This window comes from Pteropus medius, unplaced genomic scaffold (genome assembly GCF_902729225.1).
Source record: "Pteropus medius unplaced genomic scaffold, Ma_sr-lr_union100, whole genome shotgun sequence".
In the NCBI taxonomy this organism is placed as follows: Eukaryota; Metazoa; Chordata; class Mammalia; order Chiroptera; family Pteropodidae; genus Pteropus; species Pteropus medius.
This window is the reverse complement of record NW_024349801.1, coordinates 21,771,037-21,784,863: the sequence shown is the minus strand read 5'-3', so window position 1 is coordinate 21,784,863 and position 13,827 is coordinate 21,771,037. Positions and strand designations below refer to the sequence as shown.

General features: G+C 37.2%; 1 protein-coding gene across 5 annotated transcripts in view; it reads right to left on the bottom strand.

Moving 5' to 3' along the window:
• Positions 1-3,104: 3,104 nt before the first annotated feature.
• ATP8B4 (ATPase phospholipid transporting 8B4 (putative)) overlaps positions 3,105-13,827 on the bottom strand; it is a 192,893-nt gene continuing 182,170 nt past the window's right edge. For all 5 annotated transcript variants that reach the window (XM_039889078.1, XM_039889077.1, XM_039889079.1 and 2 more), the window contains 3 exons: positions 10,129-10,267; positions 6,909-7,039; positions 3,105-5,290 (listed from right to left, as the gene is read on the bottom strand). In XM_039889078.1, the coding sequence (XP_039745012.1) occupies positions 5,009-5,290; positions 6,909-7,039; positions 10,129-10,267 (552 nt within the window). In that variant the 3' untranslated portion in view covers positions 3,105-5,008. The remainder of the gene's footprint in view (positions 5,291-6,908; positions 7,040-10,128; positions 10,268-13,827) is intronic.

Here is a 13,827-nt window from a genome sequence, read left to right as displayed (position 1 = left end):
AAAGGAAGAAAGGGAAAAAACTTTGCTTGCTGGTATTGTGAGGGAAAGAGAACACTTGAAATATACATTTCAAAACACTTTGACATTTGTTTGCACTCATTCCCTGAATCTGTACACTTGAGAAATTGAATGACTGTTTTAGAAGGCAGGTGGACTGTTTAGAAATCTCATGTCTGTGAGGAGAGCTTGTTGTGGAATGAGGAGTTGTAAGTAAGAAGCTCTGGATCCGGTGTCAGCTCTGAGTGAGTATTAGCTTTTTTACTTTCTGGTAATATTGGGCAAAGCACTTAATCGCTCTGTGCCTCAATTTCCTCTTTCTAAAAATGGGTTTTACATGAACATCCTGACTACTGCACAGGATTGTGGTAGGGCTTAAAGAATATAGTTATGTCAGTACACAAACTGAACCATATATGGAAAAGTTCTATAAACTATGAAGGAAATCACTCAAGCTCTGTTGTTTCTGCTTGAGTCCTGAGGAAGCTGAGGCTGAAAGAATCTCCTCTAAAAACCTCTTCAATAAATGGTGCTGGGAGAACTGGAAAGCCACCTACAAAAGAATCAGAGACTGCTATTTGACATCATATACAAAAATTAACTCAGAATGCATTAAAGACTTAAATATAAGACCCCAAACAATAAAATACATAGAAGAAAACATGGGTACTAAACATATAGATCTTGGACTGAGAAAGGCTTTTGTGAACTTGACTCCAAAGACAAGGGAAATAAAAGCAAAAATAAATCAATGGGACTACATCAAACTAAAAAGCTTCTGTATAGCAACAAAAACTATAAACAAAACAAAAAGGCAACCAACCAAATGAGCCAAGATATTTGCAAACAATATTTCTGATAAGGGGCTAATATCCAAAACACATAAAGAACTCAACAATAACAACAACAACAACAACAACAAATTGAAAAATGGGCTGAGGACCTGAACAGATGTTTTCCCAAGAAGCCATCCGAATGGCCAACAGATGTATAAAAAGGTGCTCTACTTCACCAGCTATAAGGGAAGTGCAAATCAAAACCACAATGAGATACCACCTCACACCTGTTAGAATGACTACGACCAATAAAACAAGAAGTAACAAGTGTTGGAGAGGATGTGGAGAAAAAGGAACCTTCATACACTACCGGTGGCAATGTAAATTGGTACAGCTGCTATGGAAAATAGTATAGAGTTTCCTCAAAAATTAAGAATAGAGCTACCATATAGTCCAGCAATCCCCCTTTGAGTATCTGCCTGAAAAATCTGAAAACATTTATTTATACAGATATGTGAATAAATTCATTGCAGCATTATTCACAGTAAATAACATAGAAACAACCTAAGTGTTCTCTGATAGATGTTTGGATAAAGATATGGTACATATATACAATGAAGTACATAGAAAGGAGGAAACACTGCCATTTGCGACAACATATATGGATCTTGATAGAATCATGTTAAGTGAAATAAGTCAGATGGAAAAGGACAAAAACTTTGTTATTTCATACATACGTTGGATATAAAACAGAAAGCAACAAATGAAGAAACTCATAGACACAAACCAAAGTATGGTGGTTACCAGAGGGGAAGAGGATGGAAGGAGGACGAAGAGGGTAAAGGGGCCCAAATATATGGTGACAAAAGGAGGATAGATGATGGATGGTGAGCACGCAATCAATACACAGATGATGTATTAGAGAATTGTACCCTTGAAACTTATATAATGTTGTCAACCAATGTCATCCTGATAAATTTAAGAAAAAGAATCAGCTCTAAGCCCAGAGACAAGGTAGAAAGAATTTTTAAATGCCTTCTTACTGGGCAGGAGTGTCTTATTTTTTGTTTCTGTATACTCTTGATATTTAAAATAGTGGAGAGTAAAGGAGAGTGTGGGTATAAGATCTTAGTGAATCATTAGCAAGAAACTGAATGTGTTCCACTGACCCAGGCAAAAGCACTACCATAGGGTTTAGCACCTCTGTGGTAAGCTGAGAGACAGCAGGACACCAGGGGCCGTTCTAGAGAAATACAAACCAGTACAAGAGCCAAGCACCACCCCCATCCCCAATCAAAAACAATTACAGTGGGCAACACTGACAAGAACAGCTCACGGAATGAATGAATGAGAAGGGTGTTTGAGACCATGCTGCTGGGTTTCCTCATTGATGGACTGGGACCCTAACGCCTGGCGAGACCGGTGGCATGCCCTACCTTACGCAATTCAGCAGGATCGCTGTGAGGAGAAGGCCAAGTGCTGGCCCCTTCCCAATAAAGTATTCTTGATTTCACACTGACTGTGAAGGAGGTCTTGTTATTCACTTCTCAAATACAGTCTAATTGTTTTCCTTTGAGGGATTAAATTTATTTTTCAGAAAGTCAGATCACCTTAAGAGATATATAACTGGAAACTTTTATCTCCCTTCCTCCTTCCTTCTCTCCATTGCTTTCTTCCTCTCTTGCTTTCTTTCTCTTGGTTTCTTCCTCCCTCTCTCTTTCCTATATATATCTGGAGGCAGATGAGAGAAACAAATCGCAGATCTAAGTCAGGCCAATACAGTCTGCAATTGCCTATAAAAGCTCAAAAGTTGGACTGAAACTAAAAACTCAAGGTTACCAACATCAGCCCTGAATCCAGAAAAAATTTTTTCTTTCCAAAAAATCTGATAATGTTTATGTAAAATTAAATTTTTATTAGTCCCCAGTGCACAGCTATCACCCGCCACCACTCAGGCTCTTTTTCTTCAGGTTCAAAATAATCCCTGGCTGGTACTTGTAGTCGCATGACCTCACAACAGGTATGTGAATTTAGTTGAATCTCATGGGGCCAAAGTAAGCTGATAATGAATTTCTCTCACAATCATACACATTATCTGTTTACAAACAGCCTTATTTAATTTGAACTGAATTTACAAACTGGGACCATTCCTAATATTTCCCATCCCTTATATATAGGTCCAATTGGTTCATTTTATTCTTGACTCTGATCCTAGGAATGATGTACATTTTCCCCAGGCATGTAAAGGAAAAAAAAAAATCAGTTGACCAATATAACAAAAACTCTCCCCAGTGAGTTCCCAATAAAGAAGAGGCAAAACATCAAACGCCAAGAGTGCCAAAACATTTACTGAAAGTTTTCAAATCTTTCAAAAATGTTACAAAAAGTGAGCAAACACAATGAAACTAATGACAAATTAAACATTGAAAATTAACATCTGGGTGAGTCTACACAGGCATTTGGGGGAAAAAGGAACATCTATGAGTATCTACTATGATTAAAGCATTGTAATAGGCTCTTTGACATATAGCTCATTGGTACCATTCATGGAAAATTACCCCGGACTAGGAAATTAAGGCCAAAAACAATAACAACAATCCACCAGGATTGTGTGATCTATTAATATCATGCCAGCCCATTATTCATCAAGCCCACCCAAGGGCCATAAGATTCTCTTGGGAAATATAACTTTATTTGACTAATAATTCAATAAGGACCAGATTAAGGACCCTGTAAAGTTGGAGGCTGATTTGTACAAAATTGATAAGGCACGAGAATGATTTGCTTTTGATTTCTGGTAGAGAAATTCACCTCCAAGGTTTTAGTTTTATTTTCCTATAGGACACTAACTGGTTTTATATCTTACTTTGCAATCTCACTTCATCAAGGCCTTTCCCACTGACTAGTTAAATTCTAGTTCTTCGCATTCTCTTCAAATTGCTCTGGTATTCTGATGTGAGTTAAATGGAACTTAACTCATCATCTATTCGTATGAGAATTATGTTTTTAAGGACTTGAGAATTTGTGCTTTGACAATCCTCAAACAACCACATGAGGTAGGTAGTATATCTTCATTTTACAGAGAAAGAAACTGAGTCTCAGAGGAGGCACGTTACCCGCCCAACTTTATAGAGGTAAGAGGTGATAGAGCTGGAGTTTGAACACAAATCTGCCTGAATTCTTTTATGAAAACTACACTGGTTATTTACATTTAGACTGGAATGTCTCCAAGAAAATCAACCTCACCTACATATATTTATATGCTGGAATGATAAACATTACAGCTGAATACCAAAAGCAACTAACTCTGAATGACCTAAGCCTGAGTATTTAAATAGTACTTGAAGAGAATGTTTATTAATTTGTTTGGTTTCAAATTAAAATAGGAAATGTTGAAAGTATTCGCCCATACGTTATATGGAATACTATCACTGAAGTATGCTTTGCTGGTTCCATTAATGGTTCTAGATGGCACAGGGCAAATTGCTACTGAGGTCATTATAAAAGTCATTGAAAAGTGTTTAGAATACTTACTAGAGAGCCTCTCTTTAACTCTTCATAAACATGTCCCTGAGAGCATTTCCCTAGCTAATTTGACAAAATTACCAGCCTATCTCACTGTGAAGATATTCAAGCTACTTGGTCTCTAGACCAGTAGAAAAATGAGGAACGCCAGCATGTATGTTTTCTACTCTTCAGGTATGAAGGTCATTTTGTTCTAGCTGAACAACCGAGTCCATATCAAGACTGGAGGGTGACAAGGTCCTCTTAGTCTGAAAGCACCTTAATACAATTTTAAATTTTAAAAGTGTATCTTGGGAAATGCTAATCTTGCATATATGTGTTTATCTGTCAACAAGCATGATTTTCAGCTGGGATATATACCTTTAGAATGCATCCTTTTATCTATCTGAAAATCCATTCAATATATATGCAGATTTACAAGTTTTTCTCAATAAATAAGATTCTAAAGTTCAGGTCAGTTGGTATCTAGGTTGACAAAAACCTGTGCTTGTATTGTGAGAGTTTTGTCTGCCAAATCACGAATTAGATAGTGACCATCTGGTTTGGTTTCCTGTAGACATTTCTATTTGACAGCACTAGCAGCCGTCTGCCACAGATTTAAGTTAAGTGAGGCAATCTGCCTCACTCCTAGCCCCTGATCTCAAACTCTGGAACCAGCTGAATTTCAGCTCCAGTTGAAGTGAAAAGATGTGGTTCAAATTCATCTTGACTCACAGTTTCACTGTTTTATCCTGGCTAAAGCCACTCACTGTGTCTGTGGTTTTCTTACATAAATTTTCAATCCAGCTAGTGCTATTATACAGTGTCTTTTCCAACCCTGATGTTGGGGGTGGATTTTTAGCTCGCATATTTTTTCCAGATGTGATAAGCTCTCCATAGCCCTCTTGGTGAGCAAAAGCATATCCAGATTTTCTTGAGCTTGATCTACGAGTCTGAGGCCTTCGGCTCTGTAGAGGCCTTGCCTTCTTTTGAGCCTTCTGCCACTGGCGGATCTGGAGAGAAAGGAGACCTAGAATGAGATGATGCATCCAAATGATAGACTCCAGGCAGTGGACAACTTTGCGAATTGAAAGCCAGTTTTTGGTAAAAACATCAATAATAAAATATTCACCTTCACTGCAAAAGGAAGTTTTTTACTTAAAAACTAAAAATTTTTCTATCTAAAAGATTACACTGGACACTGACCAGTTTTTATTTCTGTTAAGAAAGCAAGAAGGGTTAAGGCAAATTTCATTATTGTTTCCATCCCATACTTCCATCTCAAATGAATTGGAACATACTTCTGTACAGAAAGATTTTCTAACATATGCCACCTAAACGCAGTCAGTGTAGTCCCATTTTCCCCCAGACGGGCCTTTTCTCACTCTTTCAGAGATTCTCAGGATCCAATAGTCATTCATAATTAGACAAGGACAGAATTTAGAAAATGAGAATCAGAAATTTCCAACCCTGGTGTAAGTCAATGCACCATGAGATTTTCAGGGTTTTGACTTCTTTAGGGGGGTTAGGGGGCCTTTTGAAGAAGTATCATTTGTGTGGGTTTCCAATATTTCTTTCGCTTCTCAGTAAAGTTGAGGGAAAAAAGAGCCAAGATTTGGTGCAAGCCACCTATTCTCTGATTCAGCTGATTGCTTGGCGTCAAAATTTTGTGTCAGGAGAAAGCTGTTAAACAGAAAATCATGAACTGACAAAATATAGGAAGAAATGAATATCATCTTCCTTCAGCTCATCCATCATTTTCTGGGTTTACGCAAGAATGAGCTCACAGAACCAAAGAGAAAGGCCAGACGTAACAGGGGATCTTGTGAATCATTTTAGAAGGAATCTTTTCATGTTTTGGCCCCAGAATGTGAGGGATATTATGACAAGGAAAGTGCTACCTCGTTTTCTCTCAGCACTGTTGGCCTGGTCATTCTCCTTCATAGTTTTCCCCCTTCTTATGATGTGGCTACAAATGTGTGTCTCCCCTTTCTCCTTTACTCTTTTTATTTGGGTCCTGAGCAACTTGACATTGTCCTGCTTATATTCCTCATCCCATGAAATACTGAAATGTGTTCTGTTAATTCTTTGGTTTAGGTATTTCTATAATCTGTTCTTTCTATTTTCCTTCTAACTGTATATTTTCCAATCCATTCATCGCGCTGCTGTTCTCTTTTTTAATCTGTTCAGAGGGTAACATCTCCCTCCATTTCCAAATCTGTTATTATATTTCTGCAAGCATTTAGAGTCCATTCACTGCATACTTAGATTGTCTCTCTTTTACTTTACCCTTTATTTGCCCCAAAGTCAATAACTTTCCCTATAGCTAGCCTTTGCCTTGGAAAAATTGCCCAAAATACCACCATTTTTAAAAAGTCACCTTTTTAAAACACCTGCTTAATTTGCAATGTATGACTCCTCACCCACATTTAGTCTAGACATTTATCTTCATCGGCACTCATAAAGCTAGTACACTTAGATGTAGGCAGTTCCGACTCCTGTGATGTGATGCCATGCACCAGTGGGTGTTGATCAATGGGAAGTTCATTGGCCCTTTCCTGGACTTCCAATCAGTCAGAGAAGGACATATTCCAAGAGCCGAGAACCAACCCTTCGAGTACTACAACATACCTGATCGCTCAGGGTCGGGAATAAATCCACCTTCAAATATCTGAAAGCCACCACAGGCATAACTGAAGCTACCGTCGTTAGGAGAATAACAAGCCAGACGCACTTCTGGGTCAAGGAATGTCGTGCGTTTCCTATTGTTAAAGAAAAATACACATTGTGGTTATAAATAGAATTGAATTGCTGAATGAAAAGCCTTGCTGTCTATTTCCATGAGGTCTCTTTTCAAACGTCGAGGTTTGGGCTACCTAGGGAGAGCTACTAGGTGTCTTCTCCAGTATGTTCAGTGGTGATGAGGAGAAAGCAAAGGCGTTAAGATAACTCTTGGGAACTGCCTTGTGGCCCGATCGCTTGGAGATTGCCAGCTGGAGCCAAGCGTACACTTATCCAGGCTCAGTTCAGCTTCATTCATGAAGCATAAGCCTCTCATCCAGCCTCAAGATCCCTCAACTACCAAGCAGCCATAATTTTTAAAATGCACATTTACCCTGGCAGTTGAGGTGTATATGCCATATTGAGCTAAGGAGAAAGAAGGGCTAGTGGTTTGGACATCAAAGGGGAAGGAGGCAATTCACATGGAGATGGAGACGCAAATGTCTGGGAAACGAATTCTAGCTGGGCCATCTTTGACAGTGGACACAGAGGGGACTTTAATCAAACAGCCTTGCTTGGTTCCTCCCTGTCTATCACACTTAGTTTACATTAAAATATAGTTATCTATGATGATATCTTCCTTCCTAAAGCAGGTCCTCTATCTAAAATCTTTTAGGCAGTTAAAGGGAAGGTCAAAGGCTCTTCCTTAGTCTTTGTTTCTTAAAAATAACCAGTTTAAAATACCCATATACCCAAAAAAGGCACATTTGGGAATGGCAAACTCTTCTCCTCCGTGCCACAATCATATCAAAACTACACAATATATGTCCGAGACGCAAGTACAATCTCAAATAATGGTCTTGATGACTGGCTAGGTCATAGAAAGTGGGCTTCATCTAATGCAGGGCCAACCTTTTAAATATGGGCAAACCTGCCCCAGAAAACTGCCTCAAAGGGACTTGCTCATCTTTCTGACTTTCTCTTGGTTATAAGGTACTTGAGGTTCCCAGGAGATCAGGAATGCTCCTGCACTAGTGAAAAGAGCATTCCCCTCACTAGGAAACCACTGGTGCAGCCATTCTAAGTGCTAGTGCAATAGCGAAACTCATTTCCAAGCCTGGAGCCAGTTTCTGTACTTTATACTCACACCTCATTTACGGGGATGTTTGTTTAAACAAAATAAAAAAGGTCAGTAAGGCAAACAGACAAGTTCTACAGAAGTTACATGTCAACCCTACTTATATCACCGAACTAAACTTTTGTTCCTATTGGTTTCCTAGGGATTTACCATGATACCGCCAATTATCCAGGTTCCCTCTCCCAGCGCTAAAGCGTTAACACAATTTGAATGGGCTTTGGGTATGAAGGCTTAGCTATTCTACATATTCTGGTTTTGGAGGATACACTCTGACAACCAAAGAGCAGTTGGTTCCAGTTGCCTTGGCAGAAACAAACTTGACTCAATAAATTAAATGTCTCTTTGAGCTCCTTGAAGCTCAGTACCCCCGGGCATGGCTGGAAAAAACAAGCTTTGCTTTAAAACCACACTCCTGTTTACTGCTGGCGGCTAAGGAAAAAATTTTTTTTCTTAAACCCCAATGTTGATCTAACTTTTGAAAAGTCTCATTTGAGCTCAGTAATTAATTCCTGGAATGACATGTGCTTAGCTGGAGAGAGTGGTCCCCACACAAACTACTTTCTCCAGTTGAGGCATTCCAGTCTCATTACACATGCTAGATTGCTCTCTTAGGACTGGAAATCTTCTGGTCAATGCACTGAACTTTCGGATTTGGCAACCAAAAAAAAAAAAAAAAGGACTTAAAAATAGTTTCAATATCTTTCTTTCCTAATATGCTTATTCTTATTCATAATCATCATGTTTCTACATGGCTGGAATCTTTTGGTAAACAAAGTATAACTATTACGTATTAAGTGAAAGTGGTGCAATTTAAGATTTCCATGTACACGCAGGGCAAGGCAGAGGTTGAGGAATAACATTCTTAAGTGTACATGCATGTTTAAATGGAATTACAATTTTAGGTGCCTTTGCATCATTGGAAATGCATAACCCTGTAGTTGTTCTGATTTTGCTTTCTACATGAATAAGTCTTTTAAGAATTCTTTTGTAGACTGGATTCCCCAACTAGTTGATACAAATCTCAGTGTTACCAACTTATCTTACATACTCTAGAAATTTCAAAACTTCTGAGAAATTATATCAGTAGCCCTTGCTAGGAATCGTTTTGAAATGTGGAGAGCAATGATAGTATACTTCATAGGTAGACCAGATATACAATGTAGAATCATAATTTCAGGATTTTAAGGGATTTTAGGTGGTCCTTTGCTGCCCATCTGCTTCTCAAATTACTCTACAATGTCCCCAAACAGTAATCAAGCCACATTTGTTTGCATCATCATCATCATTATCATCATTAACATTTATTTAGAAAGTACTGCATAGAATGGTACAGGCCAAGCATTTTATATGTATTATCTCATTTAACATTCACAAATTTCCTGTAAAACTAGGAACTAGTAATATTCTCAGTTTAGAAGTGAAGACATTAGGCATGAAAAGTGAAAGAAATATGCCAAGGTTCACACAGCTTATAAGTGGTAGAGATGACACTGAACCCTGGCCATCTAACTAGAGCCTATTCTTTGTACCACTAATGGACTTAAGTCCAGCAATTTTTAGAAGGCTCTAAATTTCATTCTTATTTAAATACAAATAAGTTCCACTGGTAAACTTTGGCAGAGACGTTGATGATAATGTGGCATAAAAAGCAAAGCCTAGCTTTTCTTTCTCCTCTCTATCATGTATAACTTTTCACAAGTCTTCAGGCAGCCATGATATATATGCTATGCCTCTTGTTTGCAAAGGGGTAGATTACTTCATCTGGGCTATTGACATATAAACAGCTATCCCAGTGATTCTTCTTTATCTAGTAGGGACAGCAGAAACTAATCTTTGGTCCCCTTTTCAAGCCTGGAAGTCTTCAGATGCTTCTTATACAATTCCTGGAAAAAGGATTATTGGTCATCCCTAGTCCACTTAATACAGAAAATAAATTACAAAGGCAAATGACAGCATGATGCTAGGCCCCAGTAGATAGCAGGATTCACTTACCGACAAATGAAAACTGGTCTGGGAAGATGCCAAAGATGCCATTACTGTGCATTATAAATAAAATGGAGAAATAAGTGGCAATGCTGCCCCAGATGAAGACGTGATTAATGACAGTCCAGTAACTGGTATCCAAGGCTATCTGTAAATGAAGTCACATGCAAAAGGGAGTTCTTTGAGGATGAAAAGAGCATCATTTTACTGAGTGATGTTTTTCCTAAACTGCTTGTGAAAAAGATGTTTCCACCTGTTTAGCTACCAGCCAACTACAGGCACTCTCACTTTTTGTGCAACACAAAAGACTGACTTGGCATTTCTGCTAGACAACTGACTTTAGAATTTATATCTTTAAGCCATTATATCTTCCAAGGTTGAGTCAGAATCAGGAGATAAATTGTTAAACTTTTAAGTGAGCAATAAGAAAGCAGAATGGTTTCTAATTTTAATGTTACTCTGTAAATTGCTTTCAAAATTTTTCTGTTGGAAAAAGTATTTTCTGTTGTGAGCAATTGTAATGTTTTATAATCCATACATAAATTTTCCTGTGACCATTTTTACATAGGCATAATCTGTTTTACATCAAGACTCAAACTCATTTTGATGAATTTTTCTTGTAAATTTTTTAAATAAGAAAAAAAATCCTTTATCCTCTTTTGGTATAATATTCGGAAGTTGGGATTCATGGTGACCTGGGAGCAGGTTCACAAGCCCTTCTCCCTTCCAATAACTTATTGTGGCAGGGTAGCCGAAAAAGCGGAAAAAGCACACATGGCCTGTTATCAGATAGTAAAGAAAGCCAGTGGTGAATATGAACTCTTGAGTTCTCAGAGAAAAAAAATAATAAAATGCTGCTGGCATCACTATTTGCATTTCAGAAGTCTGAAATGATCCAAGGAAGGTTTGCATTTCTAGCAGTCTGGTGCAAAGCCACAGATTTCTTGCCTGCCTACCTACATAATAAATACATCCTTTCTGCATATGGAGATATACTTATCCTTCCCACTTGAAGTTTACTCTCCTTTAAAATGTTGCCCCATTAAAGCAAAATATTTGTGCTGCTGATAACCAACAGATATAAAATATGGTAACTAGAATTAACTATACCAATTATGTAGAGTAGTATTGTCTTATTGTATCTGAAAATAATTATGAAAACAAGTACACTTTACTTTAAATTTTCCAAATTTAAACTATATTTTTGAACATAAGGGATTCATAGTATTATTATTAGTTTGTTGAGAAAAGACTTACTTTGAATCTAGTTTCCAATGCTCAAAACAATTGTAGTTACTTTAAACGCATGAACAGAATGATAACTGGTGGACTGAAACTACTATATTATGGAAATATTTTCCACATATTTCCCATCTATAGTTTATCAGAAGAGCTAAGTATTATTTGAACTGTTAAATCTTTACATACTTCTTTGATACCTCTTCCATTTCTCTCTTTACTTAACACAGGTGTTAACCATGACTGTCACACTGTTATGCTTTCCCTTAAACCAGAAGTATGATATTATTTGATATTTATCTTACATTTGTAACCTGAATTTTACCGCTTAAATGTGATGTTTCCACATTGATTCCTACGTTAAAATATTTTTTGTTAGGAAAAAAATAATGTTGCCCCATTAAAAGGGTGCTGGCAGCCTTAGATATAAATTGCAAAGATTGTAAAGGGACAGCTTTTTCTTACCTCAACATGCCTGAGAACAGAAAGCCCTGCCATCCATACCTCAGCAAAGAGATGCTGATTTTCCAGTTCGTTTGGCTACTAAGATGTTAGACCACGATCTCAAATTCTACCTTCTACCAACTGTCAGTTCAAGAGATAACAATAACCTGGACTGTGTGGATATGAGCTGGCAAAAAAATAATCACAATTTAAGACTCAACTAAAAAAAAACAAGAATGAGTGGCTCTTATTGAGGCAGAACTAATGGAAAAGACAGACAAGCACTATAACCAAAATAAAAAATAAAAAAGTAATGAGAACTCTTAAGGGGATGCAATTAGATCCCAGAAAAAAATTCTGGAAGAAATAAAGAATGATTTCTGAACTTAAAAATTCAATAGAGAAAACAAATAAGAATAGTCACTGATAAGAATTGAATTAATATTCTGGAAAAAAAACAAATGGAAATAGTATCTCACAAAAGAGAGCAATAACTTGAAGAAATGGAAACCATGTGCAAAAAGATATGCAACAAGGGAGGCAAATCTATATAGATGTCAGATCCATGGGCCCAATATACCAAAAAAAAAAAAAAAAGGCATTTTATTAAAAAAGAAGAAATAAATAGAGAGGTAACAATCAAAGAAATGACAGAAGGAAACCGCTCTGCTATAACAAACCAAAGATTTTCAGATGATGAAGGGTAATCTAAATCCTAGGCAAATTAATGAAAGAAGTTACATTCTGGTGACATTTGTGAAGTCCAGAGATAAAGAACACAAGCTTCTAGACAGAGAAGATATTACTTACAGAAGAAAGAGAATCAACCTAATCTCAAACTACTACACTGACACTGGGATATAGTAGAACATTTATAAAGTTCCTAAAGAAAAAGTCTCTGACTCAAGAATCTTATGCCCATCAGTAAGTATATCATTCAAAAGTAAAGACAGAGAAAAGCTTTGAGCTCAAAAGTGTAACATCTACGTGCTGTTTCTGAAGAAATTACTCAAGGAAATTGCTGCAACCAATAAAAATTAAATCAGAACAAAGACCACAAAACAGTGGTAGACAAAGAGCATAAACATGGTGGTGAGCAATGATTCTTGTAAATTTATAGTTGGTTCTAAATGAGTCACTATGTGAGTATGAACCTCAGTATCAATTTAGGAAGAATTTTATAACTGCAAAAATATATGTTAAAGAAACATTTAATGACATCCTGGAACTAAAATTCTGAATTATTAACATACAAGAGTTGGGAAGAGGAGTAGGGACAGGTCGAAAGAAGTAAAGTAAAAACATTTCCAAAACTGTTTAACCTGGAAGTGGGTGAGGGAAGATGTAAAACAGAATTGTGAAATATTTGATGGATGATATAGTTATTATTTAGTTTTGGTATGTTAATATCGAAATAGAGATTTAAAAGACTATGAAAATAGGGAAAAATCACTAGGAAAATGGGAATACAATAATATTGTAAATTATTCATGACAAGCAGGATATTTAAAAATCACGAAGCTTTCAAGTGTGTAAAGGAAAAAATGGAAATAAAAAGGTAAAATTAAAAGTAATAATATGAAAGGAACAAGGTGAATGTATGTTATCATAAGAAAATAAGCTGCTTAACTACTTTATCAAAGGAAAAAATCTAACAGAATGAGATAAAAAAGAAATGAAAATGAAGGGATGGACCCAGATTATATACCAGGCAAATGCATACTAAAAATATAAGTAAAACATATTGAAAATTGAGATTTAAATAAGGATGTTTTAGGGGTGGCTCCATAGTGTAGTGGTTAGCACATCTGCTTTACATGCAGGAGGTCCTGGGTTTACGCCCCAGGTGGAGCCACAGACCATACCTCGAGTGCGCCAGGCCCCCTGAGTGCACAAGGAATGCCAGACCCCGGGGAGCTCCAGGCCCCAGCGTCCCTGGTACATGCTGTGAGCGTGTGGGAGGAGACACCCCGCCTTCAGAGATCCAGTTCTTAAGGGGAAACAGCAACATCCATAGGTCAGGGG